The sequence below is a fragment of the Ursus arctos genome, unplaced genomic scaffold, assembly GCF_023065955.2.
Source record: "Ursus arctos isolate Adak ecotype North America unplaced genomic scaffold, UrsArc2.0 scaffold_7, whole genome shotgun sequence".
Lineage (NCBI taxonomy): Eukaryota > Metazoa > Chordata > Mammalia > Carnivora > Ursidae > Ursus > Ursus arctos.
This window is the reverse complement of record NW_026623089.1, coordinates 455,792-471,712: the sequence shown is the minus strand read 5'-3', so window position 1 is coordinate 471,712 and position 15,921 is coordinate 455,792. Positions and strand designations below refer to the sequence as shown.

General features: G+C 55.8%; 1 protein-coding gene across 2 annotated transcripts in view; it reads right to left on the bottom strand.

Moving 5' to 3' along the window:
* CFAP46 (cilia and flagella associated protein 46) overlaps positions 1-15,921 on the bottom strand; it is an 88,348-nt gene that overhangs the window by 51,977 nt on the left and 20,450 nt on the right. For both annotated transcript variants that reach the window (XM_057308675.1, XM_026494460.4), the window contains 10 exons: positions 15,594-15,717; positions 15,231-15,361; positions 14,293-14,420; positions 13,251-13,384; positions 11,727-11,939; positions 10,272-10,437; positions 9,774-9,923; positions 9,002-9,109; positions 8,582-8,748; positions 351-482 (listed from right to left, as the gene is read on the bottom strand). In XM_057308675.1, the coding sequence (XP_057164658.1) occupies positions 351-482; positions 8,582-8,748; positions 9,002-9,109; positions 9,774-9,923; positions 10,272-10,437; positions 11,727-11,939; positions 13,251-13,384; positions 14,293-14,420; positions 15,231-15,361; positions 15,594-15,717 (1,453 nt within the window). The remainder of the gene's footprint in view (positions 1-350; positions 483-8,581; positions 8,749-9,001; positions 9,110-9,773; positions 9,924-10,271; positions 10,438-11,726; positions 11,940-13,250; positions 13,385-14,292; positions 14,421-15,230; positions 15,362-15,593; positions 15,718-15,921) is intronic.

Here is a 15,921-nt window from a genome sequence, read left to right as displayed (position 1 = left end):
CTGAAAGGGAATGCTGACCTGGAGAGGCGCAGACATGGGTGCACAATGCAGCGGCAACACGCGAGGCTTCTGGATTCACAGGGGAGGGGGTGGAGTGGGTGCCATGAAGTGCCCCAGGATGTATGTGCTCCTTCCCTCTGATGGCCACGTGGCCTCTGGTGACCCGCTCATGCCCAAGGGGGTGGTTTGGGGTGGGTGTCACCACAAAGGTGAGATGGCCACAGGGTCACCAAGGGAGAGCCAGCCTCAGTGACAGTTCCCACTGAGCATCGTGCCTTTCACGCAGGCATCGTCTCCCACGCGCAGTGTGCACCCCAAGCCCCCTGGCCGCTCAGCACCCCACGGCATACTTGGCGCTGTCTAGGAAGGCCTTGGCGGCCGCCAGGCGCAGCTGCTTTCTCCCCTTCAGGTTCTCCATCATGCTCCTGCCCTGGATGCAGGCCGTGGTGCTCAGCATCTCCGCCACCAGCTCAGTCTCGACCCTGGACACAGAGAAGTGACTCACGCATGACAGCTCTTCAGGGCAGGCAGGTGCTTTGCAGAAAGCTGAAGGAGCCCTGTGGGCATCCACGGTAACCTCACAAAAGTTCCCAAACCACAACTAACTGGCTGAACCCAGTCAACTCACCGAACCACAACACAGAATCGCTACCTAGTGTTTTGAATGACTGCTCTGTGAAGAGGTTTTATTGTGTGGCAGCAATGGGTGAGCACAACAAGCCCCTCTGCTGAGCCCCCCCTTGTAGAATGGCCAAGCACCACCAGGAGCAATGGGGCTCCATTCCCTGTGCCCCAGACATACTGGGGTGTGCTGAGAGCTCAGTCCTATACGGTTTTGACCCAAAGTAATGTCAAGAATGCTGTGTGATCCTTTCTCCCTCAGTGTTTCCTATCCTAGCCACGCCGTGGCCTGTGCACATCGAGCACCACATACGCTAAGACGTCACCCCCTGTCCAGCGCTGGAGGGGACTAAATCCCTGAAACTCCACTCAGGGGAACTGGATTTATTCTAAGAGAAATACACCGGTTCCTGGGCGGACTCCTCCATGGGCCACGCGAGTCTTTATTTTTGAAGTGTCTCTTGAAAACAGCTTCCGGTTAGGTCTTACTTATTGCATTCAGCGGGGTATTCCCTGCGTGTTTGGCTACAGTGACGGGCCGTTCACATTGCGCTTTGCTGTCCTTTCATCCCATATGTTGTTTCTTTCCTCCCCTTTTGGGTTAATTGAATTTTTTTAGCATTCTATTTTGTCTCCTCTATTGGATTTTTAGTTATACTTTTTGTTTTATTATTTTTTTAGCACTTGTTCTAGAGATTACAACATACATCCTTAACTAGTCACAGTCTACCTTGGATTAATGTTATATCATTTCACAGGTGATGTCAGCACTCTGAACGCTATACTTCTATGTACCTTGTTCCTCTCATTGGTGTTCTCATGGTCATGCACTTTACTTCCACATTTATTAATAACCCCACAGTTCAACGTACTTTGCTTTCAAACAGGCAAATGTCTTTTAAAGAACTCAAGAACTGAGGGTGAAAGCCTTTTATATTTACCCACCCGTTCACCACTCTGGGTGCTCTCCACGGCTTCTTGGACCAGCTCTCCACTGGCTATCATCTTCCTTTAGCCTGAGGAATTATTTTTGGCATTCCTTCTAGGAATGCATTATCTTACCTTTAGTTTATCTTAAAACTTCTTGATTTTTGCCTTCATTTTCTGAAGGCTATTCTTGGACGTACAGTTTTAGATTGACAGGTTTTTCTTTTTTAACACTTAAAGTGTTAGGCGGTCTGCACTGTGTCTGCAGAGAAGCCTTACAGTTTTAACCTTGCTTTCCTATATGTAATGCAGTTTGCCTTCTGACCTCTAATGATCTCTCGTTACCTTTGGTCTGCAGCAACCTGACTACAGTGAAAATAGGTGTGGTTTTCTTTGTGTTTATCCTGCCTGGAGTCATTGAATGTCTTGGATCTCTGGCTTGATGTTTTTAACGGAATTTGAAAAATGTAAACTAGTCTATCTTCAAATACATGTATTTCTGCCTCCCTCTCTTTCCTCATCCTGAGACTCCCATTACACTTGTGTTAGGCCACTTGGTTCTGTCCACCTGTTGCTAAAGTTCTGTTCATTTTGCTTTTCTGTTTTTTCTCCCTATGCTTCGATTCCAATGCTGTGTTGACCTGTATTCAGAGTTACCCATCACATTTTCAGTATTCTGACATTAAGCTCTCCCAGTAATATTTCTAGATACTGTATTCGTCAGTTCTAGAATTTCCACTTAGTTCTTTATTACAGTTTCCATTTCTTTGTTGAAATTCCCCACTTGTACACTAGCTTTTCCACTAAAAATACATTCCTGTATTTATAATAGTTGTTTTAACTTAAATTTTAAATTTGTTGTTTGCTGATTTCAAAATTTGTGTCATATCTGGCTCTGTTGACTGTTTCTATTTTTTTAAAGTTTTACTTATTTTTATTTCAGAGAGAGAGAAAGTGTGAGCAGGAACAGGGGAGAGGGGCGGAGGGAGACAGACAAGCAGACTCCCCACTCGGTGGGGAGTCCAACGTGGGGCTTGATCCCAGGATCACAACCTGAGCCAAAAGCAGATGCTTAACCCACTGAGCCACCCAGGCGTCTGACTGTTTCTTTTCTATTGTCTGTATCTTCTCCTGGTATGGGAGAACATTTTCTAATTTTTTCCATGTGTCTAGTAATTGTTTATCTTGTGCTGGACACTGTAAGGACTATATTGTTAAGAGTATACTGTTGAGAGTGTGGATGATGTTGTCTTCCTTTAAAGGAAAGTTGGGTTTTGTTCTGACAGGCAATTAATTTACTGGTGGTTCAGCTTATCTTATCAAGATTTGAATGAGGCTTTTTAGGGCAACTCTATAGTAGCCCTTCTAGCCCTATTCCTGGTGTGATCTTTTTGAATGCCTGGCAAGTTCAGTGAAGCCTCCCTGACTCTCGTTGGTCAATTCCACCATCTCTCTTCAGCTTAGAGACCACACCTCAGTGCCCGTGAGCACACATGCTCTGTCCAGTAACCTCCGCTCTCATATCATATCCGTAAATGCCAGCTGCCTCAGCAGCCCTCGGCATGGATCCCTGTTGTACCTCAGTACGTCTTCTGTCTGGGCTCCACTCCCCCAATACCCCTTCAACCCCACTTGGCAGAAAGTAAGGGTGAATGTAGAGCCAGCCCACTTTTGATGTTCCCTTCGTGCAAAAATTTCTGCTTTGGACCATCTGTTGTCCAATGTCTGAAAATGATTATTTCATGTATTTTGTTAAGCTTTACAGTTGTTTGTTGGTTTTTTTTTTTTTCACAGAACAAGAGTATAATATCCATTACTGTATCATGGCCAGAAATGGTAGAAAAGGGACTTTCAAATTTATATAAAGACCCAATGCTGATGATTATATTAATTAATGTTGAACAAAGTAGAAATGTCCCAAATATTCTTAGACTACTCCCTTTTAACTTTGTGTCCATTTTAAGGATCCACGTGAAATTTCTTTTTAATGTATATTCCTTTACATTGATAGTGTGAATGTGAAAATCATTCTGGTAATTAAACACTCAGAGGTGAAAATACGAATTGATTAGGAACTGTACTATTTTCCACCAAGAACTAAAAATTACTTTTCTATTTAATGTGAAGTGCTATAATAAAATAACTCTGTGACCAATTCCACACTAGTTTCTTCATGTAACTTGCAAAATGGAAAAATTAGCACAAAAATTTGAAATATGTGTAACTAAAAAAAAAAAAAATCATCTGCCGTGCATGCCATGTGGCTGAGTGTGACCATGTATCCTGCTTGCCCAGGCAAGGGTCCAGCTCTCTGAGTGACCAGCAAGATCACTACAAAGTGTGGTTTCTCTTACAGAACCAAAGACCACTGCTACCTGTCTCTGCAGCCGCCTAGCACGGAGCAGCACGCCTAGGTGTAGCCAGCACCCAAGTGTGGTTGGATGAACGCTCAGAACTGCAGTCAAACCCAGGCTAGATGGGCAATTCCACTGGGTGCAGTGACACTGGTTACCACTAGAGGACAGCGATGTTCTACAAATGAGTTTTCAAAAGTCAAAGTGGAAATTAAATTTTTATAGTACCTGTATTTCCCTAGCACTATATGTATATATTTATATTTTTATCTTAGTATAAGATTTGTCATTTTAAAATAAAACTCAATTTAAGAATCACTGATGAAGAATGGCAAAGCCAGGGCACACGTACTTGGTTACCTGAGCATGTCCTCCTGACCAGGCTTCAGCCAGCGGCGAAGTACGTTCCAGCCCAACTACAGAAGGACTAATGCAGGGGCACTCATGTACCGACTCCTTCTCTAACAATGTCTTTGCAGTTTGTCTTTTCAAAATAACTTTTGAATTTTTATCAAGTGGCACCTGCACATGGTTAAGAGTAACTACCTCCTACCCGGCCCCCAGTGCTATTCCCCAGAGGGAATGACTTCTAAGTACTTCACCCTGTCGTCCAGTAGGCACGTGCTTGCCTCTAAAACCCTGCCATCTCACTTGATTTCTCAGTGTACCAACTTCACACAGTACCTATGAAACTCTTACAATGATCCGTGGAAGCTTAAGTTACTCAGACCCTCCTGTTGCCCGCTTCCCAACTTATGAATATAGCTGATTACAGCATTATTTTAATTCCCCTATTTATCATCTTTGTGACTTAAAATATTATACTAGCTCCAGGTCTTGTGGACCCTGAGCCAGTGACACTCGACTGCTCACCTTCTCAGGCAAGGATGTCATCACAGCTATTCTCCTCCCTTCTGGACACTCCCCTCCCTACTAAAGCGTATCTTCCATATTGTCAAAACTGAGAACGGTTATCTTTTGCTAAGTAATCACAAAGAGGTCTCCTTTGTCAAAATGTTAATCCTAAAACTAAAATATCAGTGAACACCTTGAAAACACAAATGTTTTTCACTCAGGAGTCAAGTTGTGTATGACTCTTGTGTCTTCTGGAGTTTCCAACTGGCTTTTTCTCCATTGCATCATTTTTCCTCTATCACGACACCTTGGGTCCTCTGTCTTCCCTGCCCTTAGTCACCAGGCCCTCCTCCATCCTGCCCCAGCTTAGACAGGTGGCTCTCTCAGCTAGCAGCACAGCTTGATAGCTTTTCTGGGCTGAATGTATTATTTCCAGCATCCCACATTTTTCTCTTTTTTTGGTTTATTCCCTTGTTTTTCTGGAGCATATCCTTCAAGGAACTTTCTAAAAACAGGTGTGTGGGACATATATATTCTAGGTCTCTGTCCTTCTAAAAATGGCTTTCCATACCCATGGACTTGACTGAAAGTTTGGGTGAGTTAGAATTCTAGGCTCAAAATTATTTCCACCTAGAAAGCTCCATTTTTCCTCTACCTTCCAGTGACGGGTTCTCAGAAGCCTGTCACACGTCTGTCTCCTGTGACCTTGTTGGACGCTCCATTTGTGGTGACTTGACGTGTCCCCGTGGTCTGCACGGGAGGGTCTCTTCACTCCCCTTGCTGCTCATTGGTGGCAGGGCCGCTCAAAGAAGTGGGCTGTCTGCCTGGGGCCTCTCTTCATCATCCCCACTCAGACTTCTTTCTCAAGAGCACTTTCTGCTCCTTCTGGACTTCCAGAAGTTACACGTTCCACATGTCTTCTGGCTTCTGTCACATTTTCTGTACACCTGTCCTTTTTCATCTACTTCCCGCGAGATTTCCTCACACTTCGTCTGCACTGAAGTACGCTCAAGAGATCTTGGGTCTTCCGTTTCCACAGCAACACTGTGCTTCACCTCTTCAATGCTGCATCTTTTTCTTGATGTTCTCCTCTGGTCGTTGTGCAGTGGCTAAGATGCTGCTGGGGAGCTCTCGGTACATGGCTTCGGCCCATCTGCTGACGGGCACAGCTTCATGCTGGCTGGTGGAGAGCCAGTGGTGGGTGGGGCACCCCCGATCCCCCGCCTGGGGCCAGACGTCCAGTAGGCGGCCAGGTGCTCTGCCAAGGCTGCTGCACATCCCGTCTCAGTGCATGTGGCCTACGTGGGCTGAGGCCAGCAGTGGGCAGTCTCCTTGCAGCCCTCGAGCTGCATGGCCAGAGACTGCCCCTTGGTCCCCACCCGCTGCACAGTAAGCCTGGGTGGGAAGTCGCAAAGCATGGGAGATTTTCCTTTTGGAAGCAAAGTTTCCAAAGATTGTGAGATTCCAAAGATTACAGATTGTGAGAAAAAATAACACCTAGCCTCTGAGCACCGTCAAATACACCATCACCAAAATCAGTCCACACTGTTTTGGAGGAAGGGTCACTCATGATGGAAAGCCCCTCAGTGCTGGTGGTGAGAAACAACAGGCTCCATCACCTTTGCTTTCCCAGGGAGCCTTTCTGACGTCCCCATGGCTACTGCCTCACCTGGGTGGACATGGGCATGTGGGCAAGGCTGGCGGGCACACGTCCCAAACACTCAGCTCCTCAGGGAGCTTAGTCAACTGCGTGCTCATAAACTGCGGTTCCTATGACTTTCCAAGAGCCCTCACCCTCTGCCCGCTGACCTTTTCTCCCCTCTCGTGGGGAAACCTCCTCCAGCTCTACCACATCCCAGCAGATGTCCATGGCTTGGGCATTCTGGAAGCCTGTGCCTCAGAGGGGCAGCCCTGCGCTCCAGGCTCCCTCGGGGGTGGCCCTGTCTTGACGGGTCGTGCAGCCCGGGGTCCTGGGCATCCATCCTGACTTTCCCTGCGGGGCCACCTTGTCATCCACGCTGCCACCCACTAGGCTGGGCCAGTGCCTGCAGCCCCCCAGCAGGACTTTACGGCCACACATCCACCCCCTCCCCACCCTGGCTGCCCCCAGAGCAAGCTTCCTGTGCCCCCATGTGGTTGGAGTCACTCTTCACGCTGGGTCTCTTGCCCTGAACTCCCACTCCCCCACTCCAGGCCGGAGCGTCCCATCTGAGGAGGGAGGGCCCTGGTGGGCACACACCACCCCAGCCCAGTCCCCATGCAGCGGTCACCCTGAGGGTGGAAAGTCGGCAGCTGAAGCGTGTGACTCTGTCTTCTGTTTGCAGGGCAGCTGGTGCTTGCGCAGGCTCTCAGAGCGGGAGCTGCCATCAAGGTGTCTGATTCTGGAGGAGGGTATGTAAACTAACCAAACACGAGGATTCCTAGTTCAGCTCAGAAGGTCTTCCCAGTCCTTTCCAGGAACGGACCTTGTTCCTTGGGCTCGGAGCCCTCCCGTGGGAGGGAGGCCTCTCCTGTGGCCAGCTGCCCTGTGGCCCAGGAGCTCCTGTCCCCCTGTGCTGTGCTCATCTCGGGGACGCGCACTCACAGGGACCATGGCTGACTCTTCTGGAAGCTTCCGGCATGCTCCTGCTGACAGAGTGGGTGACACGCTCACATCCGAGAGGCAATGTCCAGTGGTCTCTGGGAGTGTGGGCTTATAGAACCAGATGCCTGGGCCCAGTCCCAGCTCTGTGCCTGCCAATAGGGTGGCCTCAGGCCAGTGATTTGGCCTCTACCTGCCTCAGTTTCTCCCATCAATGTGGGAGCCGTGGTGGCTACCAGAGAGCTGCCCCGGGCAGTGAATGAGGCCATTCCGCAGAGCCCTTTGGGTGCACTGTGCACATGGTCCGCCAGCCACTGCCGGCCCCTGCGCTGAGGCCCTGGCCACGGGCTGCTTGGGGGTGTGGAGACATCTCAGGTGGCATTCACCTGTTGCCCCCAAATACACATCGGGCGTGTCTGACGCAGGCTGTGGAGCTGCCCCTGAGATATGGCAGACGCGACGCCCTCCCCGGGATCTGGAGTGGGACACAGACCACCCCCCAACTGCCAATCACGCGGCTGCAGTGGGCAGCCTGAGACGGGGGCGCAGCCCGAGGCTGGGGACGCGTGGCTGGCAGACACACGTGGGATCTGGCCTCGGACAACTGGACCAAGTGTTTGGCCACCACAAACGTCTCCATACCCTTGGGTCAGTGATTTTGTTGTTTCCAGGAAATAACCCAAAAAGAACCTCAAGCAAAGCTGTCTTCACCTCAGGAACATTTACGACAGCAACAGATTTGAAACGGCCTCGCACTCACAAGTGGGGAGACTCAGCGTCGCCGTGGCCTACGGAGCGTGGGCGCCGGCGCCGGGCAGGGACTTCTGAACTTACGTGGCGCGTCTACGCTGCCTGTTCACAATGACCTTGATCAAAGCTCTGCGTCCATCGGGAATGGCGGGCGGCTGATCCGGGAGCCCCTTTCCGCCTCTGTGCCTATCATGTCACAGCCAGTGGGGCCGGTGAGGCCTCGGAATCCTGGGCACAGCTCTCGGGGGCCAGGGCCACTGAGGCCGTCCTGGCCGGCAGTGAGCCGGCAGATGGAGGCGGCACAGACGCGCGGGGGAGGCCGCTGGGATACTGGCCAGGATGATAGGGGCCTGGGGAGGGGCTGGCGCTCACGCTCTGTGACCTCTGCCTGCCTTGCTCCTCGGTCCTGCACACGGACGCGTGACACGGACACCTCACGTGGGGAACGAGCATCGTCGGGACGCCAGGAGTCAGGTGTCAGGAGGCTACTTACGGGCTACACGTCCTCAGGTACCTAATGCCCATCTGGATGGCCTTCTGTGAGCAGAGCATGGTCACCTCGTGATCGTGGGCCGCGTGGGCGAAGCGGGTCAGTCGCATCAGGGTCTGCAGCTCCGCCAAGGGGTCCGACCAGGTGCACTCAGAAGCCATAGTCACCAACTTCCGGGCGGGGGAGAGGGGCGTCTGTGAGCGCGGCTACCGTGCTCTGCACTGAGCGCGGAGAAAGCACGTGGGGGAGCTCCCGTGCGGAAACCATCTCGGGCACCCCGCGGGGACAGCACCGGCTCTGCGGGATGCAGGGATCGCTGTGGCGAGGACGGGGTCACTCCACAGGGCGCCGAGTCTGCCCCCCAGGCGAGGCTCCCTGACCCTGGCTCTGTGTCGGAGCGGCCTCGAGTTGGGGGATTCCTACCTGGGCCAGGGGGGGCACGGTGAAGTCCATGAGGCCCAGCCCATTGCTGGAGTACATCTCCAGAGCGACGAGGACCCGCGTCACCAAGTTGATGTCCTCGTTGGGACTCTAGGGGACGTAAGCATAGGCGTCTGTCAGCCCAGGGGTGCCGGGACCTGCTGGGACACCGAGGACGGTGGCCCTGGGATGCGTTAGCATAGTGGCAATGGCCAGAGCTACTGGTGGGTCTCTCCAAGGTCCCTTTTCAGGCTGCCAACAGGCAGGAGGGCCGATGGCTGGGGGGGCCAGCGGGGTAGTGCCTGCACTCCCACGGCCCAGGCGTCCGCTCTGACTGCCTACCAACTCAGAATCCACATCTATGGGAGCAGAGGCTGAGGGCCCCCCGCCCCCCTCCTCTCTGGGACCCTGTTTGCCTCCCAGCCCCACCCCCACAGCCTCAGGTTCACAACTCAGGGGCTCCCTCCAGCCTGTGTGCACCTCCAGGTAAGGCCACGGGACTAAGGAGAGGACACCGTGGCCCAGGGTGGTGACCTCAGAGGGACAGACCTTCCCGGAGGGCAAGCATTCCTCTGCAGGACAGGGGAGCCCTCCCCAGTGCGCAGCGTTGTCCAGGCTGGTGAGGCCCCAGGTGGGAGACAGGGGAAGATCTCAGCAAGAGGCGCCTGCCCTACAGGTTCGGGCACGTGGAGACGAGCCTCCCCCAGCCCCTGGGCACTCTGCCCCAGCCCCCGGCCACTCCCAGATGCTGGCTGGCACCCAGGGCACCCGGCACCTGCTCGTCCATGCCCAGCCGCGGCCCGATCTGCTGCTGCAGCAGCTGCTTGGCCTTCACCCAGGTGGCGATGAGTTGCTGCCGGGCGCTGGTGGGCACCACCTCCTCGGGCAGAGTGCCGTCAGTCAGGCTCAGCGCAAACTCGCAGACCTATGGCGGACAGGCCCTTGCTCACACCCCTGAATTTTGAGCAGGGAAACCTGAGCCAAGACCCAAATTATTAAAAATAGGTGGACGAGGTTGCTGGTCAGACCACACTGGTGGTTTAAACGGGCACCAGTCCTGCAGCCAGGTGGCCTGACTCCCACCTACACCTGGCGGCCTGCAGCCTCCCCGAGAACGTCCACGTCTCTGTCTTGTTTCCTTGTTTCTAGAGAAATGCATGTTTCCCACCCATCCTCGCCCTGCCCCCATTTCCCCGCCTCCTAACTGCTCTGCCTCTGTCACCCCCACAAATTGAGTGAGGGTCCTGGGCCTCGCTGGGGGGGGGGGGTGTACCTCCACGGCAGTCCTCACTTCGGAGCTGGCTTCCGAGTCCAGCGGCGTGTGAAACAGGTTTGAGCGCACGGGTCTTTTAGATTTTTCCGGCACTTGGGCTGGAATCCAGGTCATCATCAAGCCTCTAGCCAGCGCATTGCAGAGCGCCACCAGCATGGTGGGGTCTCTGGAAAGCAATGCGGCAGCGGGTGAGAGCACGGTCGCACGCACAGACTCCAGCAGACGCAGACCCGGGAACCTCGGGAGACCCGGCTCCCATCCTGCTGGGACGACACAGACAGGCGCCCATGGCTCTGGCACCCGTTCACGGGGCTGTTCTCAGATCTTCCAAGGGACACTGGCTGTGGTGAGGGCTGCACCGGGGACGCCTCGGTCCCCCACTACAGGCGGCCTTCACACTGAGGGGGCGCCTCCCTGCCTGTGCCAGGTGGGCAGGCTCCTCAGAGCGTCACTGGGTGCTGGACAGTGAGGCCCACCGGGCCTCCGCACCCACTCTGGGGCACCTGTCTGTCCAGCCTTGGTCATGGCTCAGACATGCCCATCAGTCGGTTACAATGGTTGAAAATGGTCTCCGCGTGTCAAGAATCAGGGACTCAAAGTCTGATCCCCACCCACAACGGTAATTGGCAGGAGAGTTGCTGAGAGGGGAGAGGCTGGTGTCTACGGGGTCCCGGCTGGCACTCAAGTCAGAGGGGTGTCCGTGGGGCCTGCTGAGCCGTTCTGGATCTCGTGGTCCATTTTTGCTACTTGTCATTTGCAAAAATCCACACGCACATTGCTGCATTTCGACCCACTGTAACATCTCTACCTCAGAATCTGATGCAAAAATCTAAAATCTTACTGTTCAGACTACAAGCCAACAACAGAGGAGAGTTCTGAAATGTCACCCTTGTCAGGAAAACTTTGACTCGACTTGATGGCTGCAAATGTCCCATTTTAGCTCACATCTTACGTCCACCTGGATGAGTAATCACAGACGCAGATTTTCAACCCTCTCCGAAACCAGAGTGGGATTCGAATACAGGGTTGCTCTTTCCTTCCATTTTCCCAAGGGACTTCGGTCTCAGCAAATGTTCCTTAAAATCCTTCTGTTTGGAACAGAGTGTGCCAGCAGGAATCCATTGCAGGGGCGCTGCGGGGGCACGGGGGTGGGGGCTGCGTGCGGGCGAGGGCGAGCATGTGCTCAGGACGTCCAGCTAGGAAACAGAGACTGGCATGGCTTGAGCAGCTAGCCCTGCGTCCCCACGGGTTTCCCCGCGTCCCTGCCACCGCCGCACACCAGCCAACAGCAGCCCTGCCGTTCACGGGAGGACAGCACTGACTGTGGGGGGGGGGGGGCAGCGGACCCACGTGCGAACCCACAGTTCCCAGGCCCGAACCAAGGTCTCTCAGGGCATCAGGGTGGAGCCAGGCCGGGAGTCAGGCGTGCACACAGTGCCAGCCGGCCACACCTACCCGCTGTGGCCCGTGGCCTTGACGATGCTCAGGAGGTGGTCCAAGGCGTCCACAAGCTCCTTCTGCCTCCCGGCCGCGATGAGGTGCTGGTTGTGGTTCAGGACGTAGACCACCGCGTTCTGCACGATCCAGCCCTCCTGGATCTCTCGTCCAATCTCAGCGGACCGTAGCCAGCTGTTCATGGCACTCTGCGACAGACTCTCGATCCAGTTCCTGCGGAACACACCCCATCAAGCTCCTCCTTTGACGGAAGACCGCCACTCCAGACACAAACAAGACAGCTGCCAGTGGCCCAGCTGTCTGTGGCATCTGGGGTCAGAAAGGTGCCCCTGACAGGGGTTGCCCGCCGTGACCCACCGTGTTCCCTCCTGGGGCCTGGCCCTGCCCAGCGCGTCCCGTCCCCCAGCTGGACGTGCTCCCTCAGCACTGAGTTCCTGCACATGTGAATCACACCGTCTCACTCCGTGCCTCGCCCACAAAGCTTCCTCGGGCCGCCGGCTGCCCGTCCACCCCGGCAGCCACCCCTCACCCTCGCCCTCCGCAGGGCGGCCCGTTCTCTTGGACCCGTGTTCCCAACACCTGTTTGGTAAAGGGCCAGACAGCAAGTATGCTAGGCTTTGAGCCGCAGGTAGTCTCTGCTGCACATTTTTCTCTATTTTACTTTACAGATTTTTAATACGTCAAAACCACTCTATGCACGTGGGCTGTACAGAAGCAGCCGTGGGTCAGGTGTGGCCTGAGCCGTGGTTCACTGCGCCTCATCCACAGGCATGCACCCCCCGCCCCAGCCACATGGCAGTAGGCTCCCGGGGCCCAGGCCGCGCACTGTGTGACGCTCTGAGGACTGAGGCAAACACACCCGCCACGTAACAAACACCAAGACACATGTCCGTGCGCCGAATGAGTGTGCCGCCCTCCACGGGAGCAGGTGGCGGCCGAGAGCCAGCAAACAGGCTGGGTGAAGCCGACAGAGAAGGAGGCTCACCGCCCCCTTCAGTGAGCGAGCCGTTGGAGGGGTGGCGGCTCCTGTGAGAAGTGTGGGTATTCACTCGTTACCACATTCGCTTTTAAAAATACTTGGTTTTAGATTAAAGATGACTAAACCCCGTCACTGTTAACACAGCACCTCAAACTCATGGGTGTTTCTGTGGCGGCAGCTCACGTGGCATGTCTTCTGGGCTATTCTGCACAAAGCGCTCCTTCCCATCCACACTCTGGGGACGGAGGCCCAGACGCCGTGGGCAGGTCCCGTGGCAAGAGCTGACCACGGCTCCTCCTCTGAGCACGGAGCCACTCCCCTTCCATACTCCCACCGCGAAGACCATCCCCTGTGCCCCCGCTGTCGCTAATAACAGACTAACTGGAAGGAGCCACGTCTGTCACACACGACACAAACCACGCCCCTGGTCTGGGCCCAGCCACCCCGAGTCTGTGCCCTGCCGCCCGCAGCCAGGCAGCCCGTGTTCCGTGGACAAGCCATGCCCGCAGCTGTGGGGGATGCCTGGGCCCCATCAGGCCACCTACTGGTACGTGATCCACTGTGAGCTGTCCTCCGGGGCCTCGACTGTGTAGCCGGCCGAGTGCTGGCTCAGGTCCTCCGGGGGCTCGGGATGGTTATTTAGCTCCACGCCCTCTGAGCGCAGCAAGTGGACAGTGGCCTGTGAAGGAAGTGGGCGGCAGGAGCGGTCACGGGCGCAGGCTCCCGGTGCCAGGCGGGAACGTACAGCCAGGCACGAGTGGGCAGACACTGTGATGAACCCCATGGTCTTCTCAGAGTGTCCTCCCCGCCCCCCAGCTGCCCCCACCTCACCCACAAGTACTGTGTCTCAGGAAGAGAAGCCCAGCACAGTCCTGGTCACACCATGGCTCAGACACAGTCACTTCTGAGCGTCTGCCTCCCAACCCAGGCACTCTGCGAGTGTGCGGAGACACTGACAGCTGCTGAGAGCGCCGGCACGGATGGAGGGGCTGCATGGGGCGGGGGGGGGCGGTCCTGCCAGCACCGGCTGTCGCCTTCCCAGCACCGGCTCTGCCCCTGTCGTCACCATGTCCCCAGCTCACGGCACAGACTCAATCATTCAGTGAGTGCTCTGGTCAGGTTTCCCCACGGACCCCAAGACAAACAGTCCAAAGTGGTCCTGAGAATGATGAAGTCACAAAATGTCACCACGGTCACCTCCCTGGGCGGAGTGCAGGTGGCGTGGCAGAGAGCTCAGCCCCGGGGCCCCAGCACTGACCCTGGGGTCCTGTGTGCTGTCTCTGGGAGAAAGGCCAGCCCACCTCCGACGGAAGTAGATAAAACACACACACCTCACTCAAAGTGCTGTCGAAGCAAACACCCCCAAAATGCAACAGTCGCCTCAGTACCTACATAACTTTGGGTTTGAGATTCAGAAACGATTTCTAAGGAAAATGTGTATTGACACAATCGCAATACATTTGCGAACCCAGGAAACGCCCGTCCTCTGCGCTGGCATTTCAGGAGACGGTCTCGGGGTGAGCGCCCCACACCCGTGCAGGGGCCACGCTGAGCGCACACCCGCGACACCGCTGAGCAGGGACGCACCTCTGCATTGATGAACCCCACCTCGGCGAACTTCCGGAGCAGGCTGGGGGACACCTGCCTCTGCAGGGTGACCTCCGACTGGCCCACGGCGTTCTGGGCCAGGCTGTCTCCACCCTTCTTCTTCTTTCCTGGGGACAGGGCGGCGCTTTAGCCTCAGTCTGACATGCCCGTCTTTTCGAGCAAATAAAATACAAGGATTCCTGGCCCAGGAAGGGGCCGGAGGAAAAGTGGGCAGGGCTCCCCTGGCGGGGGGTGGCTAAGGAGTCCCCAAAACCAGCTCAGCCCCAGCTCATCTTGAGCTGACGGCCCCGACAACACAGTCTTGGTTCTCCTTGTGCAGTTTTGCCACTCGAGAAGCCCCCGGCCCCACCAAGCCTGCAGCACCCACGTCCCTGGCCATCTGGGACCCCTGGCACGTCCCAGTGTCCTAACTGCCCACTAGACCGGAACTCCTCCAGGGAGCCGCCCACCGAACTGTCCCCGGCCTCCAGCCCCACTCCCAACCACACTGCCTGCCCACGCTCGGCCCCACCTTCACGGTCACCTCTGCCCTCTGCCCCCAGGCTGCCAGCCCAGTGGCCTCTGTTCTCTTGATCACAGCAGGTGCTGTCCCCTTTCTCAGCCCCTGACGACCTCGAGTGACCAGAGCAAGCAGACAAGGGCCAGAGCAGCCAACAGCATGGAGGGCCCGATGGGCACAGGGAGCTGGTTTCCAGCACCGCCGCACGGACCCAGACCCTGGCCTCTAGCAGGAGCCTGTCCCACAGACCACCCTGAGCTGACAGCCCCTGCCCAGCCACTGCCCGCAGCACCGAGGCACCACGGCCGGGGCAGCCACACGCCCTCTCCGGCTGCGGGTTTCGGAGAACGCACAAAGCCCTGAGCTGTGCCCCGGCTGGCGCCTTAGCGCACGTGCACGAGGGTGTGGGCCCTGGTACCTTTCTTCAGCCGCGCCACCTTCTTCACCTTGACGTTGTCATACAGGAGGCAGAAGCGGCTGGCGGCACGGCAAACATCCCACACACCTTGCTTCCGGGCGACTTTGGCGAGCTCTGCCCAGATCTGGATTCTGCTCACCAGACAAGGAGGAGGGTCAACACGTGAGTGGGTGGCGAGATGAGGAACAGCCCGAACCGCCGCTCTGCACGAGGGGGCACCGGTGGTTCCACGGTTTGGTGGCAGGTGCCCGTGTGCTTCCCTCCAGGGCCGTCTGCCCTACAACTGTGTGCGGACGACCCAGCAGAGCTGGTGCCGGGCGGCCACGTGACTCAGACGCCTGCGGGGCCGCACCCCTCACCCACCTCTCCTTGTCGTTCTCATTCCCCAGACGCCGCAGGTGCCCGGCAGCTTTGTCCACGCTGATGATGTGGTGCCGCGCCTTCGCAAACAGGTAGGTGAACCGGCCCCTGATTTTCCCCACGGAAACTGAGGGCGGAAATGGAAATGCCAGGCTGACGCGCGAACGTTAAGGGAACCCAGGACTGGGAAGAGCTGTGTCTCTGTCCCTGGGACCCTGTGCCATGGGCACGGCGGCCGCGTGCGGCAGCCCAGGCTCCGTAGGCCCAGCAGACGTGAGGTGGGGTCCTCTGGTGGTCTCTCCCTCACACCGGCCCCTGCCCGATGCCCCGC